The sequence below is a fragment of the Pseudochaenichthys georgianus genome, chromosome 1 (genome assembly GCF_902827115.2).
Source record: "Pseudochaenichthys georgianus chromosome 1, fPseGeo1.2, whole genome shotgun sequence".
In the NCBI taxonomy this organism is placed as follows: domain Eukaryota; kingdom Metazoa; phylum Chordata; class Actinopteri; order Perciformes; family Channichthyidae; genus Pseudochaenichthys; species Pseudochaenichthys georgianus.
The window spans coordinates 4,386,954-4,412,177 of NC_047503.1; the positions used below are offsets into that span (position 1 = coordinate 4,386,954).

The following is a 25,224-nucleotide window of genomic DNA, read 5'->3' on the forward strand; positions in this document are numbered from 1 at the left end:
GATACAGTTGTTCTATTGGTTTAGCTCCTTTTAAGCAGCAAGTAGCATAATTTCATTTAAAAATATGTTTGCGTATGTGAATGTTTGTTATAATAAACTTAAAGAAATGGAGGTCTGAGAGTAGTAAATAAACCCAGTTTCTAACTCCTGTGAGTTAGGAGGAAGGATTTGACTGAGCAGCATGAGATCACTTACCCGTGGTGTGCACTGCAAATCAGATGCTCTTGGAAAGAGAAGGGGAATCGTGTCGGTCCTCTCCGTTAGCAGAGGCCAGATCAGTGTCTCTTTTAAACCCCTTCGTAACTGCTTGACTTGTCTGGAGGTTCTTCCAAGGACCTGCACAATATGTGCATCACAGTAGAAAAGCAAAGCAGCCTGATGTATCTAATAGCCCAATAAGCATGTTTTAATACACGTATTAACATCCAAATATGTATTTAACAAAAAAGCTAAAATGTGATATGCCAAAATGAAGTCCTACTTCAACTCTGATTAGTCAGTCTGATTCATATGACCTGTTAAGTACAGAATACTCACAGCATGGAGGATCAGTTTATCAAATAGCCATCTCCTGTTGTCACATGTGACTAGAGGCAAATCCCAGGACAGTGCCAACTCATTGATGAGGATTTTTTCTTCTGATGATAATTCTGCTGTTCCCTCCAGCTAATAATGGCAAGTAGAATGAATTTGATAAGAATCGTTAATTTCTCAATACTTGTATAAACATTCAACTTTGATACAACATAAGAAGTCTAACTTATAATCAGCATGTTAGTAGTTGGTAACCTGTAAAAGCTATGTTTTGTCAAAAAACATCTTATAGGAGGACATCTGTAAGTGTTCTAATGGTATTTAATATATCAGTGCATGGCAGAGGTGTGGACTCGAGTCACATGACTTGGACTCGAATCAGACTCGAGTCACCAATTTGATGACCTGAGACTCGACTTGACAAAATCACAAAACACTTGCGACTCGACTTGGACTTGAACACCAATGACTCGGGACTTGACTTGGACTTGAGGCTTCTGACTTGAGGTGACTTGATAATTTAATTCAGAGGTCTCCAACACGCCGATCGCGAGCTGCCGTTAGAAGAGAAGACTCCCGTCGGGGAGAGCAGAATCTCCAGCCGCTCCTACTCTTGCTGAGAATCCTTGCAGGCAGGGGCGGGACTTTATTTAGCTGGGCCACTATGCGGCCAATCATATGCGAGGATACACTAGGATCATACCATTATGTGAAAGAAGGGTGGGGGGCACAGCAGGTGTAGTGGTATAGGCCAGCTGCACAGAGCGACGGGGAGACGGATTTAAATGCAAGTGCGTCGGAAAAAGTCAAGAAATTAGCAAAAACCGAAAAAAGAAGCAGCATCTGCTGCTTTTCAGTGATATTGGAGAAAGCAAAGCTGAGTGCAGGATTTGTAAAATTAAAATAACCTTTTTTGGTTACCTTTATTTTGGTAACCACTCAGGATTTACTGTCAGAGGTGGGAGAAGTTCAGATCTTGTACTTGAGTAAAAGTACCAGAGTGTAGGAATACTCGGTTACAATAAAAAGTCCTGCATTCAAAATGTTACAAGTAAAAGTACAAAAGTATTGGCATCAAAATATAGTTAAAGTACTACCTGCAGAGGGATCTAGATGCAGGTGTTCTCTTCCCCATAGAGACCGCCTGGCTGCACATTATCCCTGGCATAAAGATAGATTGTGGGTCCCTTATAACATGTTGTACACAGTGGAAATACACATTCTGGTCACCTCAACATCAGGGATCTTATACATTAAACTCCTTCTGAATCAAACTGTCACGGTAGCCTTACCTTACTGATCACTCTTAAATTAGAAAAAAACACGTTACTTTACCAGCAGAGAGAACATTGATTATTAAATTATTAATGTGACTAAAAAAGAGCAATTTGATTATTAAGTATTATTCTGTTGATCGATGTCATTACATTTGGTGAAAAACACATAATGACTTGTTTATGACTCGTTTTGTCAAAGTTTAGGACTTGGACTTGACTTGAACTTGCCCAACCTGACTTGAGACTTGACTCGGACTTGAGCGCAAAGACTTGAGACTTGACTCGGACTTGCAAAACAATGACTTGGTCCCACCTCTGGTGCATGGTGTTTAATAATGCTTCAGTACCCCCTGCTGGTGCAAAGGGTAGCCACATGATGTTAACAGTATCTGAAAGTAGATCAGCTAAATAAATAATATCCAAAGGTTGAATAATAAAATAGGTTAGAAAAAAATTGAACATACCAACTTGATTGTCTCACGGATATCAACACACAGTCCTTAATATGGAGTCACAGCATAATGAAGATGAATACCTGAACAGACTTGCTTTTATACATTCTTTTATTGTTGATAATCATTCCTCCAGTGTTTATGTAGTGGGTGATATGAATGCTGACATATCAGACAAAAGGTCCTTGTTTGCTAAGCATATGCTACAGTTTTGTGATGATAACAATCTTATATTATCAAGCCAAATACTTCTGCCTACAGATAGCTATTCATATATAAGCGAGGCCTGGCATACAACTTCATGGCTTGACCATTGCATAAGCACCGCTAATGCCCATGACATTGTAAGATCAATTGAGATTGTGTATGAGGCATCAATGTCAGATCACATTCCTTTTATAATGTCACTAGATTATGATAGTCTCCCTGAGATGTCTCAGGAGGCTAAACATGCCTGTACCACTAAAGTGGACTGGTCCAAGCTCACAAATGAGGATAGGCTATTGTACTATGGGAGAACTGATGTCCTATTGAGTGATGTATATCTACCCAAAGTGGCAGCTCTGTGTGTTGATGTGGGTTGTAATGAAAGCTCTCACCGTGAAGACCTCTGTAACATGTATGATTGTATTGTGGGAGCTGTATGGGAGGCCAGTAGACCGTGATGTACCTACTCTAGGAAGAGACACAACGTCAAGCCAGGGTGGAATACACATGTGGCTGATCAATACGCTGAAGCCAAGAATGCTTTTGGGGCCTGGGTCCGGGCAGGAAGGCCCAGAGAGGGGCCTGTCCTGGATCTCAAAAAGCGTACACATGCTAGATATAAATATGCAGTTCGTTATGTCAACAAACACACAGAAACATTGAGAGCGGACTCGATGGCTGAAAAGCTCCTTCATAATGATGTGACTGGCTTCTGGAAGGAGGTGAGAGCTCTGAACAGGGCCAGTACGTCATTACCGTGTACCATAGAGGGAGTATCTGGAGCCGATAACATAGCTGAGATGTGGAGGCAACATTACTCTACTACACTTAATTGTGTTAAAAGTGACCCCTACAAAGTTGGTAGTGTTGTGAAAAGTGACACAGTGGGAATCTCAGCTAAAGAGGTTTATCGAGCAATTGAACAGCTAGCTGATAACAAAGCATGCGGCTCTGACCGAATCACTGCAGAGCACCTTAAACTGGCAAGCCCGAAGGTTGCAGTTCTTCTTGCCATTTGTTTTACCGGCCTCATGACTCATGGTATGTTGCCAGACTCCATGTTGACGGTTACCTTGGTCCCTGTCATTAAGGACAAAGCGGGCAAGGTAGGGAGCTTGGATAACTATAGACCAATTGCTCTGGCCAGTGTGTTATCCAAAGTCCTGGAAAGAATTTTGTTGGATAGACTATGTTCTTATTTATGTACCTCAGATAACCAGTTTGGCTTCAAGGCTAAGCATGGTACTGAGCTATGCATCTATGCTTTGAAGGAAATGGTAGAAACATATAGAAGACAGAATTCCACTGTTCTGATTGGTTTCATTGATGCCTCGAAGGCTTTTGACCGAGTTAACCATCATAAACTGTTTTTAAAATTGAGACAAAGAGGTGTGCCTAACAGTATAATTAGGATCCTGGCTTATTGGTATGCCAACCAGAGCATGCGGATCAAATGGGGGAATGCAGTCTCGGCGCCATTTGGTGTTGGTAATGGAGTCCGCCAGGGGGGGCTCCTCTCACCGAGCCTTTTTAATATCTATATGAATGATCTATCGGATGATTTAAGTGTCTGTAAAACAGGGTGTGTGATTGGTAATGTGATTGTAAACCATCTTATGTATGCCGATGATCTGGCAATTGTTTCTCCTAGCAGTGCTGGTTTTCAACAGTTGCTAAATGTTTGTTCTGATTACGGAGTCAAATTTGACGTTAAATACAATGCTAAGAAGAGCGCTGTAATGATCTGTAGAGCAACAGGGGATAAGAACCTTTGTTTTCCAACATTCTATCTGTCAGGACAGGTGCTGTCTGTTTGCTGTAACACGAAGTATCTGGGACACATCATCACAGATGAAATGGCTGATGATGATGACATGTATAGACAGCGGCGTGTCTTATATATACAAGCCAACATGTTGGCTAGAAAATTCTCTTGGTGTTCAGATAAGGTTAAGGTGAACCTCTTTAGAGCGTATTGCACTCCTCTCTATACTGCCCCCTTGTGGGTCAAGTATAAGAAGGCGAGCCTCCGGAAGCTCCAGGTTGCATATAATGACTGTTTGCGTATACTGCTTAGAAAACCAAGGTGGTGCAGTGCAAGTGAAATGTTCTGTAATGCACGAGTCAACACGTTCCATGCTCTTTTGAGAGGTCTGATGTACAAATTCATCTGTCGATTGAATGTTTCTCATAACTCTGTCATTATGCTGCTTTCAAATCCGTGTCTCAGTGCTGTACGATACCAGTCACCTCTGTGGAAACATTGGTATGGCTGCCTTTTTTTAGTTTGTATTTGAGTGTTGTATGTTTTGTAATAATGGACCAAGAGTCTCTTTAAATAAAGATGATGATGAATAGGCGCATTCACACTGCGGTACTTTTCCCACAAAGGTTCATGCGAACTCTTTAGTTCTCATGAACTAAGTACAGATCACGTTCACACCAGCAAAAGTCCCTGGGGGAGGATTAGGCAAATGAAGCCGCTGACGTCACTTCTTCTTCTTCTGCTTTGGGTTTACTGGCAGGCCGCAAACCACTTCACGGCGTATACTGCCGCCCAAAGTCCCCGGCCGGAAGTCCCCGGAGTTGGGAAGGCTTCAGGAGAAGCTGCTGGGAGTCCCAGCAGCTTCTCCTGAAGCCTTCCGAGTAAATCACCAGAACGCCCACACCTCCTCATCTCCACCGCTCCCATGTTTTATCTTGTGTTGCCATAAGTTAGTCTCTCTGCGTTTCTGCGCTGGGCTAATGCTAATGCTAATAATGCTAATGCGAGGATAATAAAATGGCGGCTTAACAAAACTTTTTGGGAGTTTTACGGGGCGTGGTTTGCAATCCGCCCAGCCAATCAGGAATATAGCTCTTTTCTCACAAAAGAGCCACTCGAAAGTCCCTGCTCTCTAGCAGGGACTTTCGAGGGGGTAAAAAGGTTCGCATGAATTAATTTTAGTACCGGCTCTTTTTGGTGTGAACGCGATAAAAGAGTTCTCATGAACTAAGTTCGCATGAACCTTTGTGGGAAAAGTACCGCAGTGTGAATGCGCCGAATATCTATTGTGGCTTCTTCCGGGGATCCACCAAAGAGCACATGCAGGATAGCTGGGCTCAGTCCACCTAGGCATGGCCCATCATGTAGGAATGAATGTCCAATCATTCGGCCAGCAACAACAAAGAAGTCACTCTCCAAAAGGAGATGAGAAGTGGAGGGAATCAGATGATCTTGTTCTCCTCAGGTTTTAGGAATACGTTTTTGTTTTCTGGGGTTAAGGGACAGATCTGTTTTCAGCCTGGAACTGGTACAAAACACACATAACTTAGTGGCTGAGACCCAGCGATCAGCCATAGTAAATATTTACTTACCAAACTCTATCACAAGCGAACAATTATGTTACTGTAAGTCACAGATTCCACTTTAATATTCATCATCATCATCATCATCATCTTTATTTAAAGAGACTCTTGGTCCATTATTACAAAAGAACACTCAAATACAAACTATTGTGACACCACTATAGAAGTAAGGAACTTACAGGGTCTAAATTCAGGGTTCTTTGCATTGGTCTATTGAAAACCGTAGAGTGATAAACTGGGTCAAAGGTCGGGGCTTAGGTAAACATTTCCCTAACAGTATAAGTTTACATTTTTGGTGCGTTTAATGGAAGAATGCGTCCCATATCATGTAAAAGTCCAGCCATGGTACACTAACCTGGCAGCCATCAAAGGATTTGAATGAGTAGGTATTGTTGCTACACCAATGATAGAAAACAGATGAACTGTCACACGTATGCCTGGTTGATGTTGCATGACGTTTATTTCTACATGTGTGGTTTCGTTCTAGCTAATTATTTTCTGCAGAACAAACTGTTGACAGATGTGTTTTCTCTTATCTCCCCTCAGTGTTTCAAGGTGTGGAATCACTGGCAGGGCTTGCGTTTATCTTGCCACGGTCCTGTGCTCCCTGTCGCAGCTGTACAAGGGGCTGACGCAGAAGACCGACTGGCAGGCGGTGGAGCTGAGAGAGCTGGACCTCAGCATGAACTGCCTCGGGGACCAGGGGGTCAGGGAAATATCGGCCGGACTGAAGAACCCCTACAGCCGCCTGAGAGCGCTCAAGTAAATCATTTTCAAACCGTAGTCCTCCATTACACAAATGTAACTTGCTTCATCAAAATCACAAACATTAGTATTGTATACACTATTGAAAAGAGGACATTCTTAGCTTCCCAATAATATATGGATTATTTATGATCTCCAAAATGTAAGCAAACTCGAACAGTTACGGAGCTAGATTATGAAAAAGAGGCCTTCAATGTTGTATGTAATTTAAAAAAACATGTATAAGCAACACTTTTTTTTATGGGGGGATCAGGCTTAATATCAAAGGGCACTACTTTCCCCCAGAGGTGGGAGTAAGTCCTATATGTGCAAGTCATGAGCAAGTCTCAAGTCTTGACCTACAAGTATCAAGCAAGTCCCAAGTCACTGTGGTGAGAGTCAAGCAAGTCAAGTCATACGACATTCTGATGAATTAGCCCAGTTTCCGCATTTCAATCAGTTAAAAGACAGTGGTTATGAAAATGGATTCAACCCACACTATGATCTTCATTACATACACAATTAATCATTTGAAATCTAATTTAGACCGATGACAATCATATTAGATTCATATTAACCCTAGAACTGCAGACAATAAAGCTAGGACTCAAAAAGCCTGTTCAAAAAGGCAGAACTCCAGGTGAGAAAATCAAACACAGGTATGGTGAAAAAAGAGAGAACTATTCGAAGCAGAAAAAAAACAGCGTCAAATATACCATCTGACAAAGGCCTGCGCTATAATGCTTCAATGAACTGGCTATTCTTTAAGATATACTCTGATCAATAGGAGACAGAGATGTTAAGTTATAAATCAAGGGGTTTTATTATTATTTACAGCAGGGGTGGGGAACTTAACGTGAAGAGACGTTACGCTCGTGTTGTGTTCAAGGAACCTGTCATTGGCATTTCTTCTTCTTTTTTGAAGTGAGAAGTTGTCGGTTAGTCGGACTGACTGACGGATGGACGGACCCCCCCCCAAACGAAAACTCTTCGGTTCTCCACGAATTACACGAGTCACCCAAATCAGCGTTAAAAAAGCGGGAGGCGCCGAAAAGCGACTCATTTGCATTTGCCATTACACATATTTAATTTAAATGTCTGTTAACACGAGCACCGCCAACAACGTCAGCGCCTACATAGATATCATTTTCAAATCATTTCATTTGTTCCTCTTCATAATGTCCTTATAAACTAAGTAGGACTATTTAAAACTCACTTAATTGGGTTCATTTAGAAATTGCTTCAGTTTATCATCATAACAGATCAAAAAGTTCAGATTCATTTTACAATAAATCAAGGAATGATGCACTTCTACAAACAAAAACAACATAATTAAACATTTAAATAAACTACTAAAAGTAGATGAACTACATTATTCAAAAGTTTACAGTAACTTCTGATAATAACACAGGGGAAATAAACGAGGCATCTCTTTTTCTCTCTCTCCCTCCCTCCCTCTCTCTCTCTCTCTCTCTCTCTCTCTCTCTCTCTCTCTCTCTCTCTCCCTTGGCGGTTCTCGTGTTCATTTACCGTTTTGTCTTCTCTTTGCTTAATCGATTTGAAACCAAGTCTAACGTAGCTTAAACTTAACGTTAGCTTTCTAGCTAACACAACCCATGCACGTACCTTTCTCTGTGGGGTTTTTTGTAGTGACGAATGAAGTTGGATGTAGTGGTGGTCGTGTCACTGATCTTTATGCTGCAGACCCTGCATACCGCTGTTCTCTTCTTATTACCGTCATCGACAAAATAATCCTTGAATCCAAACTTCACTATTTTTGGAGTAACGCTAGCCGCTGCCATGTTAACTGAGACTAGTGGGTTGCCAGGTTTGCGCGCACGGCGCTATAATCACGTTTTTCGAAAAAACTAAACGTAATATCTCAATACAAAAACAAACGCAAATATTTAATTTTAAACAGTCAAGTCCTTTCAAGTCATCTATCTCAAGCTTAAGTCAAGTCTCAAGTCATGAATACCAAGTCCAACTCAAGTCTTTTATCAATGTTAGTCAAGCAAGTCTCAAGTCAAAAAATATGCGAGTCAAGACTCGAGTCCCCACCTCTGCTTTCCCCTAGTACTTATGACACCATTGGAATACATGTAGCTTTTTTAAATCTTTGTACACAACTTATTGTTCACTGAGATCCATCCATAGTATTGATTATGCTTACACATTTATAAGCAAATGGTGGAATGAGCTCCCCGTTGACATCAGGACAGCAGATAGCTTACACACCTTCCGGCGCAGACTGAAAACTCATCTCTTTCGACTCCACTTCGAGGATAGAACTATTAACAAAGCACTTATATACTAACAAAGGGCTGGCTTACCTAAAGCCAGTTGAGTAGCACTTGAAATGTTTTTGGTCTATGAAGCCTGATGTACTTTATGATTCTGTTTTCTTCAAGTTTGTATTTTGTTGGTCGAACGCACTTAACGCTTTGGATAAAAGCGTCAGCTAATGTAATGTAATAAGCCAGTAGCAAATAGGACGAGGAGTTTTTTTTTTTTATCAGGACAAGGAATAATCTCACAGAAGAAAGTTGATTTGTGTTGCGGGGGGGGGGGGGGAATAGGGCTGTGTGTATTTGTCGGGAAAACACACAGCCTGTTGTAATGCCTCTGTCATTAAGTTCCTTTACAGGTTGTATTATCTGAATTGGGCTACACTAGTTTACTATTCTGAAAGCCAAGATTAGTCTATTTGAGAACAGTTAATCAGTATTTCAAGGAGACGTAGGGAGGGAGGGGAGAGGCACTGATTAGAGCGTGACATTTAATTGCAGAAGAGGTCACCCTGGCATTTCAAGCTTTAAAGAAAAAATATGTATTGTGTGAACTTGGTGATAAGAGTTTCTTATTCTTGTTTGCATTCATTTTGCACAGTAGGCTATTGAACATATAACACTGCTGATCACCACTTTCATTGAAGTGTGTTCTATGGGCTTGTTTGCACGTAAATAGTCAGCAAAGGCTAAAATCTCAAAGTTCCCCCCCCCCCCTGCCTGAAACTCCTAAATTGTACTCCTTTGTTTAAAGCCGAAACATAGTGACCTCACTGCGTAACACACATTTTTCCAATGGTTTTCCAAATCCTCTTTAAAATATAATTGACCAAACATAAATCCATGTTCATCTCAAAATGATCTGCTGTGACATGCGACTGCTTTTGATAGGTCGGGCGACATAATACAGGAACTTTATGCTGTAACGTGACTTGTTTTGCGTTCCAGCCTGAGTCACTGCAGCCTGACGGATGACTGCTGTGCAGAGCTGGCCTCGGGCCTGGCCTCCAAGGAGAGCATCCTCAGCGAGCTGGACCTGTCGGGGAACGACCTGCAGGACAAGGGAGTGAGGAAACTCTGCACGGGAATCAGAAGCCCTCACTGTAAACTCGAGAAGCTGTCGTAAGTTTTTATTTGATTTCCTTACTTCTTAAAGAATCCCCACAATGATAATAATAATAAGCATTTATTTTTAGTCAGCATATTAAAGTCATGTTATGAAAGAAGGGCCCAGAGTACAAAGATGTACGTGTCTATTCCTCAAAATCAGGTTTTTTAGGATGGCAACATTGTTTGGTGTTTTTTAAGGAGTCTTACATAATATATTATATTTGATAATTGTAGTATTTTATTCAAAATATTCAAATCAGGCGGTGTGTGGACAAGGGTTGGTAGCTCTGTAGACCAGGGGTGTCAAACTCAAGGCCCGGGGGCCAAATCCGGCCCGCGACTTCATTTCATGTGGCCCCACAAGAGCTTGCAAAAAATACGATATGTTTATTATGCGGTTACATGCTATTTTACATGTTGCCAATAAACTACATGTCCCACAATGCATCTCAGAATTTGACTTTTCTTTTTTTAAATGTAACTTCTTTCAAAATGTCACTTAATTTTTTTTATTTTGACTTTTCTTTTTAAATCATTTTGTGACATTCTCACTGAAGAGACTTGCAATTATTTGCCCTAGACTTCTGCTTTCAGACGTAGTTAATTATGAAGTTACCCTATCCGATAATAATCCAATGCAGAGGCAATAATGTAATATAATACATTATTTGATATATATTAAATATTCATATATGTATTTTTATATAGTCTTAAAGTTACAACCGGCCCTTTGAGTGCAACCATAATGCTGATGTGGCCCGCAATGAAATTGAGTTTGACCCCCCTGCTGTAGACCATTATACTAGTTTCCAGTTATGCGTAGGCGTTGAGCACACTCTGTTCAAGGCCAGGGCGATCTCCTGTTTTCAATAACCCAGTCTCTACAGTGTCTGCACCTGGTCTTTGCAGCATTTCTAATGCAGCTAAACTTTCTTCCATGACTATTCCCTTTGTTTCGTATCCAACCCATCAGAACCTGGGATTGGTGATTGTGTCTATTTATTCCATAGTCATGGCACAATAAGCATATCATGTCATAATAAGAATCCCTCTTGTCATGTTATATAAAAATAGACCATGTTAAATAATGTGTATTGTCCCTTGATAGATAAATAAATAGATACAAATACATAAATATATATGTATTCAGACCTCATGTGTAGAGGTCCTGTGTGCAGGCTTGGAATTTCGTCATTTTAGGGGCAAGGCCATTTGGCCTTCCCGTTCACATTTTTTTTAAGGGCACAAAGGCCACATGACAGGGCACAAAGGCTGTTTGGTTAAATTACGCTGGTCAATCAACATGACTGAAAAGTGTAGCACTAACATCAACACCAGTCGTTTTACAAACGGCTGAATAGCAATAGTGTTTCTTAAACGTATACGTTAAGTTCAGCCATAAACCACATAAGTCAGTCAGGGGTAGACAGTAAGGGTACAATTGTATTGTCACTGGCCCCACCATTGTAACCACTGGCCCGGAGCATTCGTCCACCAAAAAAAAAATCACACATTTGTTGCAATAATTTATGCACTAACTGCATTACTACTTGTACTACAACATTTTAATCATCAGTTCTTCCTCATTTCCCTCAATTGTTCATATTTGGTTTATTAAAATAATGATATTGTGGTCATTGTTAAAATATGTCTGCTATTATTATTATTTGTATAATGCGCTTTCTGCCTTCCTGTCATTAGGAGTTAGACATGTAATGGCTATATGTAATTTATTTGATTAGAACCTTCATTATCCTAAACTGCTGGGACATTTCGCCAATACCTTTATATTGTCTACTCTTCACTGACTTGTCAGCATAGGTCGGCATTGATGTACAGAGCCGACAGAAGACCTTGTTTATACTGGCATCATATTGAGAAGTGCAGCCAGTGACGCGTCCTGAAACCAGGAAGTAAGCTGCTGGTTCCCTCCACAAAAAGCAATGGAATTTCTCCACAGGGTTTTGGAAAATAGCTGGAAATAAGGTCTGTGGAAAACAAACCTGTTTGATAAATGCACGTTTTGTTCAGCCGGATAATCTCCACATGTCTACCCTACTTTTATAATTTTCGAATCATAAATCTAAACGATAGATTATAAAAGGGTTTTGGAACGCGGCACTGCAGCCAACTCCCTGTCACAAGCAGCTGTTTGCTTCCCCCCCCCCAACAACGACAACCGACTCACGAAACGCTATGTTGTAGCGTTGATAAACGAAACAATTTAACTAAATTGCTAGTCAAAATACCAATACCACAGGACATTTTTTTTTACTTTTGACAGGGGCACAAAGGCCACTTTGGCCGGGAATTGCATTTTTTTTAACAGGGCATCACGGCCAACGTGCGGGGTAACGACGGCCATGGCCGTCGTGGCCGTCGTGAAATTCCCACCCTGCCTGTGTGTATTTGTAACGTTTGTGTACAATACAAAGTAGAAACCTGAACTTCCACGTTGGGATTAATGAAGGGTCATCTACAGTGAGCTGGTTTCTCCTGGTGTTCCCCTGCAGACTGAGGACCTGCGGACTGACCTCCAGGAGCATCCAGTTCCTGTCTGCCGCCCTGAAGGCCAACCCCCAGCACCTGGCAGAGCTGCATCTGATGGGCAACAGCCTGGAAAACTCAGGACTCAAAGTGTTGGTGGAGCTGACCAAGAACCAGAAATACTGCTTGCATACGATCGAGTGAGTACTGATAACGATGAGTTGATCAATACTATTTCATAGCTGTGTCTCAGTCCTGCGTCCTCTTTCCATTACCAGAGCGACTCAAAACACGTTCATAATCTTACCTAAAAGTACAAAATAATTGGCATCAAAATATACTGTGTAAAAGTACTCGTTCTGCGTAAAACTACAGCTAATATTCATTACTTAATATACTGCTACTGCATATCTTCACCTATAACCATGTCAATGTTTATTTATTAGTGGATTTATATTTTGTGTGAGCTAACAATCTGAATCTGTAAACTAAAAAAGGTCAGGTAATGGAGTGAAAAAGTACTATATTGGATTTCTCAAAATATGTATGTAATATATAATGGTGGAGTAGAATTAGTATTAAATGAAAAATACTTAGCTAAAGTACAAGTACCTGAACATTGTAATTAAAGGTCCCCTATTATACTCTTTCATCAGTAAACAAAAGGTCTCATGTAGCATCCCATAAACCCCGCTCTAGAAGTGCTGATTCTGTGTCTGTAGCTTTGAATGCTAATGGCTGCCCCCCCCCCCCCCCTTTATTTTCAGTGTGTGTGCAGACTGAGGGGAGCTGCTCCAACATGGACAAACATTCATCACATGACCCCAATTGTATGTAGCAAGTTGTCCCTCAATAGGTGCCTACAGTATTATTGTTATGCTTTTGAAGAATATTTTCACAAAATATGATTTACCAAAAATGAGAGGGAAATGCTTAAAAAATATATTTTTTACGTTAAACAAAATGAGTGTAAAGAATATTTTACTTATTTATTACTATTTTGTTTGGAGAACGTCTTTTTTTTCTAAGCTGCCCTTCACATTCTAAACTATATATTTGTTCTTTGTTGAGACAGCAATGAATGTAAGATGATAACATATGTGCCTCCAGTATTCTTGTTATGCACTATTCAGTTCAATCTTGTGCACTGATCAAAATAAAATGTTATCTCTGACAGAACAAAGTACTTTTGTCCACGGCAGGATATTTATGTGGTAGCAGCGCTCCACCTAATGGCCACTTGTTGTCAGTACATGACTCCAGTAGTACAGCAGGATGCAGCTCTGTGTAGTCACTGTGAACGCACCGCTGAATGAAAGGTAGGCTGTGGCTAACTCTCCGATGAAACACAACACACTTTGTCAGCTTTCTAGCAAGAATGTTGTAGCGCTGGTTATTTCAGGGCTGTGTAACATGTCTTAGTGCAATAAGGTAAAGTATAGAGTGCTGCACTATAGCCGCATTCACACCGCAGGACTTTCCCTGGTACTTTGGTTCTTTAGTTCCGTTAGTACCAATAATGTCGCGTTCACACCGCCGGGACTACTCAGTGCCGGGAACTCTTTTTGGCCATTTTCAGTCCCTGCTAGAGAGGTGGTACGAACCTGGTGATAAAAGAGTGCCAATTTCTATTCTATTTCTATTGGCTGGGCGAATTGCAAACCACGCCCCGTTAGACTCTGAATTTTTTTTGTTAGGCAGCCATTTTTTTCCTCGCTACAAAACCACATCCACACTTTTGTACTTTAAAGCAGTTATGACCACACGTACTACAACACCGGAGCGGTGGAATGATGAGGAAGTGTCGGCGCTTCTGGCAATTTACTCTGAGGACGGGATGCAGCAGCTTCTACAGAAAGCAGTTCCCAACTCCAAATGTTTTGAGCGATGTTCGCAAAAGCTACTTGAGCTGGGAATCGTGCACACGGATGCCGGGTAAAAATAAAGAAACTCAGGCAGGACTATAAAAAAATTAAAGACCACAATAATAAGAGTGGTAACGATCGAAAGACCAGTAAACAAACGCTTCATACAGCGGGTGGGCTTTATACCCCCTCCCCCGTGTAGTTCTTCTTCTCTCGTTTTTTTTTTACTCGCCGTGAAGTGGTTTTGCGGCCTGCCAGTAAACCCAGAGAAGAAGAAGACGAAGTGACGTCAGCGTAATCTTGCCTCAGGGAAAGTACTGCGGTGTGAATGCGATTGGCACTAGCCCCCTGGCGGAGTCAGTGCCGTGGTACTTTAGTGCCGGCACTAAAGTACGGCAAGTCCTGCGGTGTGAAAGCGGCTTATGACCATGAGATCAGCTGGTGTCAGGCTTCTGAGCATGGTTATGTATGAAAAGATAAACGGATCTTTTTCATTTTATATCTCGTAATTTACGGTCCAAGATAACTGTTTTTGTTCCTTACGTCCACTAATGTTCTTCTACGAACGAAATTCTTTATTATTCCGCCTGTTATTTTGGCCCTCTTCTTCTCCCACATTCCACATCGCAGAAACTCCATTCAAACCTTCAGCTCGGTCGGGAATCGATGGCTATTACTTTTATCATTCATAACTTTCATAATTCCCGAGATATAGCCCATAATTCATCAAATGTTTAACATTTTAACTTTAACATTGCGCTGCTCGTTAAGGCAGAGTGCGTGATGTCAGAGTGGAGGACAGTTTGAAATTTGCCTTTATTTTTTTTTAAACTGCCATAATTCCCAAACCCTACATCCCTGAGACATAATTTTTCATGACAAACGTAGGAAAACATCTCGTAGCTCGAAAAATGATAAATAATTAAGCAAAAAATAATTAAACAAAATGCCTCTTGAGGGCATGAAGTGACAACAACTTTCAACATTCCTCCATTAAAGCCCATTGTAATTTCAGGCAGATATTTCCTCACGGCAGCAGCCGCACACCTTTAGTTAAACCGCCAAAAAGGCCACATTATTAACCCGAAACTACACACAAATTGCACTTCAGATACTCAACTTCCGTGACATGCTTCACGTTTTGAAATTTCACAGATATCTGTTACGGTTCTTCCACAAAACGTTCACATGTAAGAGGTTAATGTCTCATTCAGAACAATGGAAACCTGTGATCTCTGCACACCTCGTTAGCTCAACTATAAACACCTGTGTCATGGAACACGATGATGTCATAACACACAGGTGTTCTGTTTGAGCTAACGACGTGGCCACTGGAGTTTAACAGACGAGCCTATTCTTTTCTGTCTGATGGAGACTTCATACTGACTTCAACATGTTCCACCTATTTTATACATTATTGGTGAGACACAGCTGTCGTCGTTAGCTCAAATATAAACACCTGTGTTATGGAACACGATGTCACATTGACAGGTTTGGTAACGATGCAGCCATCAATGCATCTAAGCGTATTATGGGGTGTCATCAAATGCTGTTGCCATGGCGACGGACCACTCGCCATGAAGCACGATTTTGCTGTAAGTCCAATGGACACGGTCCGATCGTCCCCCAAACTTCGCTTGTATATCACCGGTCCAGCCCTCAACAGCTCTACATCAATTATGGGGTTTCTTCAAATGCCGTTGCCATGGCAACACAATGCTCGCCATGAAACACGGTTTTCTCATAACTTCAGTGAAAATGCTCCAAAATGGCCCAAGACTTCACAGGTTTGGTAACGATGCAGCCATCAACGCATCTAACCGTATTATGGAGTGTCATCAAATGCCGTTGCCATGGCGACAGACCACTCGAAATACAAAGTCATGTTAGGGAAACTTCCATCTTATATCTGCTCCCTGATCTCACGGAAAATTGTAAGTGGCTACTGCCTGAGATTGAATGCTGTGGTTTTATTAAATGTGCCAACTGCTAGGACTGTCTTAGGGACAACAGCTTTTAGATGCGCAGCTCCTCTGTCTTGGAATAGTCTGCAAATTAAATGGAAACTGAGCAATCTGGTGCCACTAAATGTTTTTAAAGCTCGGTTGGATGCTAGTCAATCGGAAGCTATTGGTACCTGTTTATGTGGATAATTATGTAAATGATGCTGTATGCTGTCCTTTTGTTGTTCTGTTTATGCTTTTATGTTTCATGTGGAACTACTTGAGCAGGTCTCCCTTGGAAAAGAGATCAATGATCTCAATGGGATTTATCTGTATAAATAAAGGTTTGAAATGAAAGGAAACACGTTGTCGCCCGTAAGTCCAATGGACACGGTTCGATCGTCCCCCAAACTTTGCTTGTATATCACCGGTCCAGCCCTCAACAGCTCTATGTCAATTATGGGGTTTCATCATATGCCGTTTCCATGGAAACACATCCCCATATTTTTTTGTATTATTGCAATATATTATATTTCCTTTTGATTTCTACTGGTGTTTTCCCAAGAAGGAGTGGTTCACATTTCTCTTACAGGTATTTCCCATGAGACAAAAAGTGATTTTTGATGAGAATCAACAAATATGTTTCCATGATTCTTTCAGGGAGGTTTGCGCCATGCGATTTATTTATTTGTTTTCGGAACATTGCAGAAAATAGGATCTGTGGCAAACACACATTTATGATACCAACATGTTTTGTTCAGCAGGATAATCTCTACATATTAATGACACTTTTATTATTGTTAAAGCGCAATTGCCAGAATAAAAAAAGTAAACATTAGGCAAAAACAAACCTACATCAAGCTGAGCTGAAGGCAGCTGCTCGGCGTGATGTTTCTTTTAGCCACTTGTTAGCAACAGTTGTCTTTAAGAAACATCAAAGCTTTGGACATACAGAAGTGGTGTAATTTGTAAGACATATTTTGACGCAAAACTAAATGTGAAAATCTCAAGCTTTTGTTAACCACAGATCTTATTTCATTTGAATTAATCTCAATTCAGCTTAAACAGATGAAATGTTATGTGGGAAAAAAAGGTTTGCATACCTGCCAACCCTACCGATTTGGGCGGTAGTCTACCGCTTTTGACATGTTTCTACCGCCTACCGACTTAGCTGGCTTTCCCTACCGATTTTCAATCTTCCCAAACTATAACAAATAAAAATGCCACTACATAGACACTGGACTCGACTTTTGGCGGACACCGTTTGCAGCGTGTCTGTGATCCCATCATACAAACAGTCCTCTGTGTTTCTGAAAGAGAAACAACGTGCAGACCGGGGGTAACGCTGCCTTTCCTCTGGACCCCCGGGGCTGATGGGTAATCACTCCCAAATGAGTGAGGGAACAGAGACGAGGCATTTGAGTCCTGCAGGGTTTCCCCGTTAATATCAGTGTCTCGAAAACACATGTTGGCGACTGAAAGACATCCAGTGTTTGGTCTTTCCCTGAAGCATCCTTCACCTACAGTTTCTCAACTGAAAGAGGACCACAAACACACACAAAATATAATACCATTTTGAGATTTGGGGATATTTATCTCGCATTCTTTCACTTTTTTTGACATTTTCAACACCAAACATGTCGTTAATGTCTCTGTTTAGTGAACTACAGCAATCTGAAAGCCTGTACATTATTTATATCTCACTTTATCAGTGGAAAAATGCAGGAAATGACTTTTTTAATGCAGTATTTTCTGATTTATGGCGCAACACAAAGATATTTCGCTCTGTGCAAACCTTTGACTCTAATATGTCAACAACATGAAACAAGAATATGAACCTGGCTTCATCCAATGTTCACACAAGAGTTCTACATCCTGACACATCCTTCATCTACACTGTCTCAACTGAAAGAGGACCAGACACACATTACAAATATAATAAAATGTGGAGACTTTGGGATATTTATCTCCCATTCTTGTTTTACGTCTTAGTTTTTACTGATGTAAAGCACTTTGAACTGCAATCCCATGTATGAAAGGTGCCATATAAATAAAGTTATTATTCTTTTACTTTTCGGGCATTTTACAGACCAAACATGTCGTTGATGTCACTGTTTACCAAACTACCACTTTTTCTGAAAAATGCATAAAATGATGCAATATATGTTAAATACATGGTTTATACATGTAATTACTGGGTTCCATTTCTTCTGATTACCTCATTTGGGCGTGCACATTTGCAGCGCGCAAACCTACCTCTTTTGGATATGGAAAGGTTGGCATGTATGGGTATGAATGTATTTTATGTGGATAAATAGTTTTGCAATAATATATTTAATATAATAGATGAACTGAGACGATTGCTAACAAACATCAGGTAGGATTTTCTGTGAAATGACAAGTTTCGCAACTTCCAACAGTCATTTGGGGGGGCTCTCGGGACAAAGGTTGGGAACCGCTGCTCTAGTAGTCAATTTCATTCCATTGCAAAGTACTGTTATATTTTGTATTATTTTTAATATTTTTCTAGTTCTCTATCAGTGTTTTTATGCACACCAAGTCAAATTAAGATAAGGTAAAATGGACTTTTATTAATCCCTCGTGGGGAAATTGTTTCTCTTCATTTGACCAATCCTAGTGTTAGGAGCAGTGTGCTGCCATTTTGAACGGCGCCCGGGTAGCATTGTGGGGAACGGTGCCTTGCTCAGGGACACCTCGGTAGGACTTGGTCTTGCCGGGACTTGAACTGGTGACCTTCCAGTTGCCAAGCCAAGTCCCTATCGACTTCGCCACCACTTCCTCGTAGGTGTAAACCCTACCTGGTAATAAACCTGTTTCTGAAAGAGAAATGCTCCCTAGTTTAGGGTTAGCTGCTTCCGTGTTTCTTCTCTGTGGGCCGAAGCTCTCTTGCAGTATAGTCTTTATGTTACATATACTGTTTAGTTCAATGTTATTTGTGAGCACATGTTCATAAAAGTAAAGAGGTTTAAACCGAATGTCGACGGCCATGTTATCTTTGCTACATCGGACCCCGAGTCACTGAAGAGCCTGTTTCAGAAAGTAAAGCAACAAAACAACCGCTTCATAGAATTTCCTTTATTGATGAATGAGAATAAACGTTCACTTGCATTTCTTTTACATTACAGGCTTCATAAATCTAACTGAGATTATTACGAGTGCATATCATTTAAATAAATTAAAAGACACTAGACACTGTTATATGCCCAGTAGCAAAATTATGTCTGAATAAAACTTAAAATGTAAGTTGGAACATTAAAAAGAAAAGCAACCATTTCTGTTCGGAGGAACCTAAAGCACTTTTAAAAAAGTTGTAAATATGGAGATGAATATGTACCAAAATAGCAAGGCACCATTAAACTGTATGTGCTGCACATGTCAAGGTCTACTTCTGATGCAATCAGCTCGAACCATAAATAGTGATATGTCTTAATGACATGGCATTCATTATCACTTACATACAGTACAGGTCTGGATATGGCAACCTCTTCATGCAAAATATATTCAAATATCTCAAACTCCTTCACATACTTTCTGTTCTAGGATGTGGGTCTTGAATGAGGTACTGATAGCTCGGAGTGAGTGTTCACCACTGGCTTTGGGGGTTAACCTGCAGCTGGTGGCGCCATAATAATAAACCTGATTCTGTACCATGCAACAGGGATGCATTCTGAACCGAGTCCATTTCAAGGAAACAAAAAGAATCCCACATTACTGTATGAAAGAAAACACGATTTAAAGGGGCCCTATTCTGCAAATGCTCTGGTTCATATTCATGTGTTCCTCTCCTGGGACGTGTCTCCATACTTTCATATTCAAAAGCTCTTTATTGTTCTCATACTGCCTGTGCTGCAGCACCTCTTTTCACCCTCTGTCTGAAACCAGAGCCCAGTCTGCTCTGATTGGTTAGCTGGCCAGCTCTGTTGTGATTGGTCAACAGCTTTCGAGATAATAGGGCCTTTTTAAATAAGATATCTTCCTTTCATGTACTGTACAAGGTGGAAAAGCCATATGCAATACAAAGGTACATTTGTTTTAGTGTATCCGTTTCCAAACTAAAACTAAGTGCTATTACTTAAACACATTTTCTGACAAAACATCAAAACAAAAAATGACATTCAAAATATTTCAATCCATCGGCCAGAAAGCAGCTCAGCGTGCAGGACTGACCTGATGTTGGCTGTGTGCGCTCACAGGTTCTGTGTGCATGCTTTGAACATGGTCGCAAACATGAATTACAAATATTTGGCTGGAGCAACACCGGCCTTTCTCTTTTCTCTCGTACTCATAACTAACACGATGCATTTGTCAGATACCTGTCAGGTGTTTTGGCACATGTGAGCCTAGTTACTACAGATGACATGTTGTGGACGTCTGATGACGTTGTAGATAGTATGATGCAACTCAGTTTCCAAACGTTTTAAACTTGCTTGACTGAACTTGCTTCAAGTACAGTTACATTATTGTGATGATGCCAGTGAGTGGGTTTGTTCGGGTTTATTGTCCCATTTCTTCTTCATTTGGCGTTAACATCCACTCGGACTCCAGGGTGATCAGATGACATTTTGGTTACAAGATCAAAGGTCGCTGTGACCTCACAAGACACGTTTTTGGCCAACAATTGAAATGTTAATTATGATAACTTTATACAAATGTGTGATAGGATAACATTGTGTTTTGATCATGTGACGTGATGACGTTTTGGACAGACATGTCGGATGCAACTTTACTGGTTGGTGGAGGCATAGAATGCTGTGGTGGTCCGTGGGTGTGGGGGGACAGTAATTCATGTGAATGAACTTCAAGAGCTCATCTGTTTTTTCTAAAAGGGACAGAATGAAGTATTAAGGGAATAAAATACAAGACCCGAGATTAAAACGTTTTTAAAGGTGAGGTAACATTCACTTTACTTTGGATGCCTTCGTGTGATTGTGGCACGTTGAGCATTCAGTCCCTTTCTTTTCTCAATGTGTGCACACAAGTTGTTTTCCATGACTTCATGTTCTCCATGCCTTCTTACTTAAAGTGTCACATGCACCTTGCTAGCCTCCGTCCATCTGACTGAGATCCTGCTGCGCACAAGCTCCGCCCCAAGGTCACATATCAACCAATCACCTCTCTTGCTCTCAGATTCCTGTTTCCTGGTCTTCATCTTTCACACTATAAAACTCATGCAATGATTTATGATCAGCCTGTATGAAAATACTGTGATTCTTATCAAATGGATCCGCATGATAACTAACAGCAAACGCCCCCCCCCCCTCCCAAAAAGATAAAACCCGTCTCTGTGAGGTGACGCGTGCGCCTTCTGAGCATGGAGGCAAGTTTATTTTAGCCGCACATGTGGCGTGTTTTGCAATTCGGTGTTGGCAGCAGAGGGAGGGGAGGTGTGAGCGCTGGCCGGGCCCCGGGGTCCGGCCCCCCTCTGCTGTCTGTCCTCAGGAGCTCCGACGAGTAGGTTTGGGCCTCATTGGTCCCCAGTGACAGGAAGTCAAATCCCTGGACATCCAGGTCCCTGTCGCTGATGAAGAGGTCCTCCTCCCCCCATCCTCCTCCACCACTCCTGCTTACACCCCCCCTTCCTCCGGGGTCTTTGATGTTGAAGCCGATGGGAGAGTCACTGCTCGTACTGGGGCTTGGAGACGAGAGGCTGTGGCTGAGTAGGGGGTCCTGGAGGGTTCCTGGGGCCGCCTGCATCAGGTCCTGAACAGACAGGGACTTGCCCAGGCCTGGGGTTACCTGGCTGGGCCCGGAGCGGCAGCCGGGGGCCAGGGGCTGCAGCTCCAGGCTCATGTGCCTCCTCCAGGACCCCTCCTCCTTCAGATCCAACCGCCCGTTTGCTGCCCTGTAGCTTCTGCCCCAATCTGCCCAACCCCCGCCCGGGGCTCTCCCTACCACCACTATCCTCGTTCTGCATCCCTCCACAAAAGTCCTCAATGTCAGGGGACACTTCTGTGGAAGGGGCTCGTGGCAGGTGGCTCGGGCCCCCACTCCGGCTGGGAGGGGGCGGTGGAAGCCTAGCAAGAAGAGGAAACCCTCCGTCTCCAATTCCACTGCTGACACTATTTGGGGTGAGGATGGGCGGAGAGCTCCCCGCAGCCTCGTCAGTGCCACTCTCGGGCGTAGTGACCTGGGTGGGATGGTGCCGGGGGTAATGATGGTGGCGATGGCGGTGATAGTGGGGATGGGGCAGCGGAGACGGGCTGAAGGAGGAGGAGGCCAGGCCGGTGGAGGAGGAGGAGGCGTTGAGGCTGAGCTCGTTGGGCGGGGCCAGGATGAGGTGGAGTCCTGCCTGGGAGAGGTGGGAGGTGGTGGAGGAGCGGATGGAGGGAGGGGCTCCGCTGACCTGGGGGGAGCTGGAGAGGTCCTTGCTGAAGACAGAGGAGTGGTAGTCAGAGGTCTGTTCCAGCTCGAACAGCGGCAGGGAGGAGAGCGTGAGGGCGGAGGACGAGCCTTTACGCAGAACCTGCCGGTAAATGTCCAGCAGGGAGTCCAGCTTCGACTCAATCGATGTCACCTGGTAAGGAAGCAAAGGAAGTTAGGCTTTACATACTTGTTTTAGGCGGAGGTCCATACTATTTCTACACAAATGGTAGAATGGTACTGTCTAGTGCAGACCTCGCCAAGGCCATGCTCTATCCTGCATAGTTAGCTAAAGTAAAAACTGAATTGTCGGCCCAGTAGTTTTGGATCCTCTCCCCATGGTAAGGGGTTCCTCCCATGGACCGGGTATTCCTTCGCCAAGGCTATCCCCTGCAACTGTGATGTCACCATGTATGTTGCTGTAACACGTCTTGCCTGTTATTAACCCTGACCCTTCAGATCTGTGCGGAACAGGGCACTCAGGAGGCGGAGAGCTTTTAAAGTATTGAACGTTGTTCTAAAAACGTTTCTGTCTACAACTCTTTCATGTCTTTCCCCTTTTCCTTTACTCTGGCACTATTATTGCATTTGTAGACACATCGTAGGCAAACCCCACTCTAGCTAAATGGTCTGCATGAAAGGATTGACAGGACTGATACACGGGCCTTTTTATTCTTCTGGAGGAAGATATCATGTATTACTGTAAATTATGACTTTAACATTAGAACCGCCAGAGGGCGCTGTATACCTAAAACCGCCCACGGGTCAAATGTACCCGCTGTTGATTTTCAAGGTACAATGTTCTTTTATTTATCATACAGAACAGTGAGTTTTGATCGCACAGGGATGAAACTTATACCAATAGAATCTGTGGACTCTCAGCTTTTCATATCATATAGTTTGTGCAGATAGTATGAAGTATAAAATATCGCTACCAGTGCTGATTTAAACGCTTGGTGTTAGACTTGTGTATTGTGGTACAAATCTCTCTGTCTATAACTATCTATCTGTATATATCTCTCTATCTATCTTTCTGTATATATCTCTCTCTCTCAATCTATCTCTCTATCTATAAGGAACCGCAGTAGACAAAAGACGTTGCTATAGCAAGACGTCATGTTTCTGCATTTTCTATGAGGTAAATATTACCCACTGGCGCTGATGGGTAGGCCTATACATGGCTTTAAAATGGCGATTTTTTCAATCTGACTTCATATTGACAATTTTTAACAACAGAGGGTGCTACATAACACACTTTCAGGAAAAGTCATGGACTGGGGGACTTGAATATTTTATTGAAAAAAAATTACATTACACAAAAAATGGCTGCGGGTAAAATGTACCCGTTGGCGATTCTAATGTTAAACGCTGTTGTCAGGCGTAGGCCTATGTATGTTTTCACAGAGCACGCCTTGCTGCTAAGCTAGGCTAATGTTTCACTGCAAGTACAAATGTCCGATCCAGGAGTTCACTTTCACTTTGTAGACTCATGCCGGATGCAGCAGAACAAGAGAAGGCTGCTTGTCATGCACTTGTGCATGCTGCTCAGTTCACTGGTCATTACCTACAGTTATACAGTTATTTGACACACCAACTTAAAGAACACAGACCTGCCGCTCCACTTTACAGACTCGACCCAGCATGCTCATGTCCTCCAGAATATCTCCATCAGACAGCAGCTTCTCCCGAATCTTCTTATCCAGAGGGATCTGACCCTTCCCCAGAATCTGATCAACTCTGGAAGACACAAACAGATGCACACACACAAACACACATGAACACATGCTAACTCACTAGATATTTATAACGGAAAGAAAAGTGGAAGTAGAAATCCACCAGGCAGCCCACAGAGAAGAGGAAAGATTAAAACGGCAACAGTATATAGTTACCATGAGCACATTTTATTTTCCAACACATACAAGTCCCTGTGTTAATGAAAAGGGTTCCATTCAACAGAGGGCAGGGATAAGCCAAGGCAAAGTCATGCAATCATAACCCACCAACAAATTGGAAAAATAAACCATTCAAACTTTGAGAAGATCTTCCATCGTCATATCGAGTGTGCTTTCTGAAAGTGTGTTTTTCCAATTGTTATTGTCTTGTAACACATTTATAAAAATGTTCAATCAAATATTTGTGATTAGCCAAAACTTATTTCCATGTTACTTTAACACACATTTGTATCTTATGCTTAGGTATATGCACATTTGTAAATGCTTGTATCCCCTACTGTTGTGATTAGTATAGAAGATGGGGACATTGACATTATAACATCTCCACCCCACATGAGGTCATGTTGTAGCAGGACAGGGAGAAAGTAAACCCACTCCTACAGATTCCCTGAGAAAAAGGGGAGTGGCTAATCAAGCACCCCTGAGAGAAGCTGGAGGAAACAATCAAGAGAATGATTGGCACCTGTGTGCTGTTAAAAGGAGGACAGCTTGCCTTTCGAAGGAGGGAGAAAGAAGCGAGAGAAGTCGGAATCGAACAAGGAGAAAAGTGGATTCTTGATCATCAGCTGAATCAGGCTATTTTTTGGGAGTTTTTGCCACTGAACACCAATATAATTTCTCCTCCACACACACACA

The 25,224-nt window shown here is 42.0% G+C and overlaps 2 protein-coding genes across 2 annotated transcripts in view; one reads left to right on the plus strand and one right to left on the minus strand.

The window, feature by feature from the left end:
- LOC117455648 (NACHT, LRR and PYD domains-containing protein 14-like) overlaps positions 1-13,646 on the plus strand; it is a 40,770-nt gene extending 27,124 nt beyond the window's left edge. Inside the window, exons 6-9 of the mRNA XM_034095236.2 lie at positions 6,365-6,580; positions 9,799-9,972; positions 12,474-12,647; positions 13,215-13,646. Coding sequence (XP_033951127.1) covers positions 6,365-6,580; positions 9,799-9,972; positions 12,474-12,647; positions 13,215-13,230 — 580 coding nt within the window. The 3' untranslated portion in view covers positions 13,231-13,646. The remainder of the gene's footprint in view (positions 1-6,364; positions 6,581-9,798; positions 9,973-12,473; positions 12,648-13,214) is intronic.
- Positions 13,647-19,351: 5,705 nt separating this feature from the next.
- Positions 19,352-25,224, minus strand: part of LOC117455656 (potassium voltage-gated channel subfamily KQT member 5-like) — a 148,443-nt gene continuing 142,570 nt past the window's right edge. Inside the window, 4 exon segments of the mRNA XM_034095249.2 lie at positions 19,352-21,697; positions 21,700-22,115; positions 22,117-22,790; positions 24,247-24,373. Of these exon segments, the coding sequence (XP_033951140.1) occupies positions 21,600-21,697; positions 21,700-22,115; positions 22,117-22,790; positions 24,247-24,373 (1,315 nt within the window). The 3' untranslated portion in view covers positions 19,352-21,599.